The sequence below is a fragment of the Myotis brandtii genome, unplaced genomic scaffold, assembly GCF_000412655.1.
Source record: "Myotis brandtii unplaced genomic scaffold, ASM41265v1 scaffold2447, whole genome shotgun sequence".
Classification (NCBI taxonomy): Eukaryota; Metazoa; Chordata; class Mammalia; order Chiroptera; family Vespertilionidae; genus Myotis; species Myotis brandtii.
Window position 1 is genome coordinate 179,042 of NW_005359255.1, and position 3,131 is coordinate 182,172.

The window sequence follows — 3,131 nt, forward strand, 5'->3', positions numbered from 1 at the left end:
TTTTGTTTTTTTACTTCAAAATAAGATATGTGCAGTGTGCATAGGAATTTGTTCATAGTTTTTTTTTAAACTATAGTCCGGCCCTCCAATGGTCTGAGGGACAGTGAACTGGCCCCCTGTTTAAAAAGTTTGAGGACCCCTGTACTAAACCCTTTCAGCACATTTGCAAACAGGGACCTTTTACTCACTCTATCTGCAGCTTTCATAGATCCCAGGTTTGCTGCTCTATTCCTGGGGCTGTAGGAAGGCTAGTACCAGTCATTGGCTTCTGGCTTAACTGCTGTAGCCTGCAAGCCAAAGGCCCAAGTTCTGTATTGCTTGTTGTACATTGGGCAGCAGCGGGGCAGCTCTAGTGTCAGGTAAATTTCTGCTGTCCCCCACTTTCTCACTGCTGCTGCTGCTTCTTTTTTCAGGGTCACTGCAGGCAGCTCAGGCATCCAGCCCCGCTTCTTTGTCCTGGCTTTCAGGGGCTGAGTCTGCCTAGCAAACAGTTCTAAATCACCAGGGCGGCTGCAGACTTCAGCTCCGTTTCTCCTCCGCTTTGCTCCTGGGAGTTTAGTTGTTTTTAATGTATTAGAATTCTTTATTCTTAGAAACCTTAATCTTTTAATGATTACCAAAAGTGAACAATCAGCATTGGTGCTCACAGAAAACTTGTGACCTTAAAGTTAGTTGATAAGGCACCTGCTAGCGGTCTTCAGCCAGTAACATCAACAAAACTTCTCTCCCCACACCCCCAACCCCTGCCTGTCTCCCAGTCCAGTTGTTTGTCTCCATTTAAAAAGTGGGAGTTTCAGAGAAAAGCAGACCACTGCTATTGCAGTCCTCCCTCCCTCTGCCTTCACCCTCTCTCTCTCTCCTCTGAGGTGAAGAGGGTCTGCAGTAACTGCTGGCAGTCATCCCACGTGGGTAAAAAAAGACTGACTCCAGCAGAGAGATCAGACCCTGAGGGTTCTGAGAAAAAAGAGGGATTTTGATTCTTCCAATTATACAAATCACTAGTTGAGAAAGGGACATAAATCATGAAAGGCTGGCCATCCGGGCCCAGGTCCGGTGGCCCAGCCTGCCTCAAGGGCAGGAGAGGCGCTGGGGCCGCCAGCCCAACACCCCCAGAAGCTCCATATTCCATTCCCTGTCTAGTATGGGACAGACTGAAGGGGTTGGAGGATGACAAAGCCCCTCCCACCAGTGGGTCTAGAGGGAAGACAATTGGCATCGGGGAGACAGGGGCTCCGGGTCAAGAGCTGATGGCATGGCCTGGGCCTGAGGCTGGGGCTTACCCAGATCTGGCGCCGGGGGAGCATAGGGGGGCAGCCGGCTAATGGGTTCTTCCTGCTCTCCCTGAAGGACCGGGGGAGCCTTTCCCTTCTGGGGCCCGGCCAAAAGAATTGTCTGTCTCTGTCCCGATTTTCCCCTCGGGAGGCATGCCCTCATCCACCGGGGTTTCTTGGACAATATGTCAACCCAAACCTGAATATAAAGAATTTGATCAGGATGCCCTGGGTGGCCGTATATGACATGATGGACCCGGTAGGCAGTGGTCAGATCAAAAGACCCTGCATCCGGCCACCCCACCTGGAAAGTAGGCCACTCCCATTCACAGAATAGCTGTAAATCAAAAGCATTAACATCATATCCGTAGCCTCCGGCTCTCTTCTTGAAGTCCTGAAAATCCTTAAGAAAACATTGCAGTGGGGAGCACACAGAAGCAGATGACGACTGTCCCATTTAGACAACAAACACCAAACAACAAACACCAGACAGACAAGTCCTGTGCCGTGGCCACTGGCTGGAGTCGGGAGGTAGTGCTACGTCCAGCCCTCCCCTTGACTCCCCTGTGAGATCTCACCCTAGGCGCCTCCTTACCTTCTGCAGGATTTTTCAATAAGTCCTCGCTGCTTTCCAGGTGATGGATGGGGGAGAGCCTCCTGCCCTAGTTAGGGGGTCCCTTTCACCCCTGCCGCCGGATGAGAGCCTCCTGCCCTAAATAGGGGGTCCCTCTCACCCCTGCTGGGTATCTTGCTGCGGCCTCCAAATGTTGTTGACTAACACTGGGGAGAATAAGACCACCGACTCCAATTAGGTCTTAAATAGCAAACGAGAATTTATTGAACTGGCCAGTGACTGCCACAGGCTTTCTCCTGTAACAGCCCCGAGCTTTGTGTTCCATGAGCTTTTATCCCCAGAAAACACAAACGTCCTTGATTTACAGTTACAAGGGTCTAATCAGGACTTGATGCTGATGTCTGGGAGTGGGAGACTTGGAGTTATGCCTGGTTACCTAACCTTGACCCCATCCTTGTTAAAAGTTTTTACTGACATTCAATTCATCACAAGGGTTTGTGGTTCTAAATATAAGGCCTTGTTACGGAGTAGTACACTCAATGTAAACACCACCTCCACTTCAAATTTTCAGAGGCTTACCTCGGGCAGGCGGGCGGGCGGATCTTGCAAATACCCGACTTTTCGGTGATGGGCCTGATTTTCGCAATGTATCCAAGCAGGTCTCAAAATTCGGCCTAGGTAGGCTCGAACACCGGGCACTCCTTTAAAATCTCTGACTCCCAGTCCTTGGGTGCTTGCACAATTTGGGGTCTCAGCCCATCTGGTATCAAGCTGACCTAATAAATTCATAATTCTTTACCCCTTTACGTAACGTGTATTTCTCCTTCAGCAACCCCGACAACATCTAAACAGGCAATAACAATGCCTCTTCAATGCAATGTTTCTGTACAATCAACTAAAACAAACTTTGCCAAAATAGTCATTATTAGATAAAACAAACCAAAAATCTGGTCACTTTCTCTAACACCAGACTTATAGAAGAACAAGCATAGAAAATGACTACTACCAAATAAAATGTGTGGAAGGAAAAGGGCCACATGCTAAGTTGACTAACTTAGAAAAGCCTGCATGGAGGCCTTGCAAACTCAGAGACCTAAAGTAATCACAAAGGATGGTCTGAAATGAAAACTTTTAAATTAAAAGGCAATTTATAGTGGATAGTCATGTCCTATGCAGGTATCTTCCCGACAAAGATCTTAACTGAGCCTATTTTCATTTTTGCATCTATAATATCATACCTTTGGAATGTCAGGGCAACTTGTAACTTCCTTTTCTCTGGATCCCTG

The 3,131-nt window shown here is 48.1% G+C and overlaps 1 protein-coding gene across 1 annotated transcript in view; it reads right to left on the reverse strand.

Annotated features, from left to right (window-relative positions):
- The window catches only part of LOC102251810 (lysine-specific demethylase 5D), an 80,200-nt gene extending 77,511 nt beyond the window's left edge, over positions 1-2,689 (reverse strand). The window contains 2 exon segments of the mRNA XM_005867174.2: positions 2,421-2,605; positions 2,653-2,689. Of these exon segments, the coding sequence (XP_005867236.2) occupies positions 2,421-2,605; positions 2,653-2,689 (222 nt within the window).
- Positions 2,690-3,131: the final 442 nt, after the last annotated feature.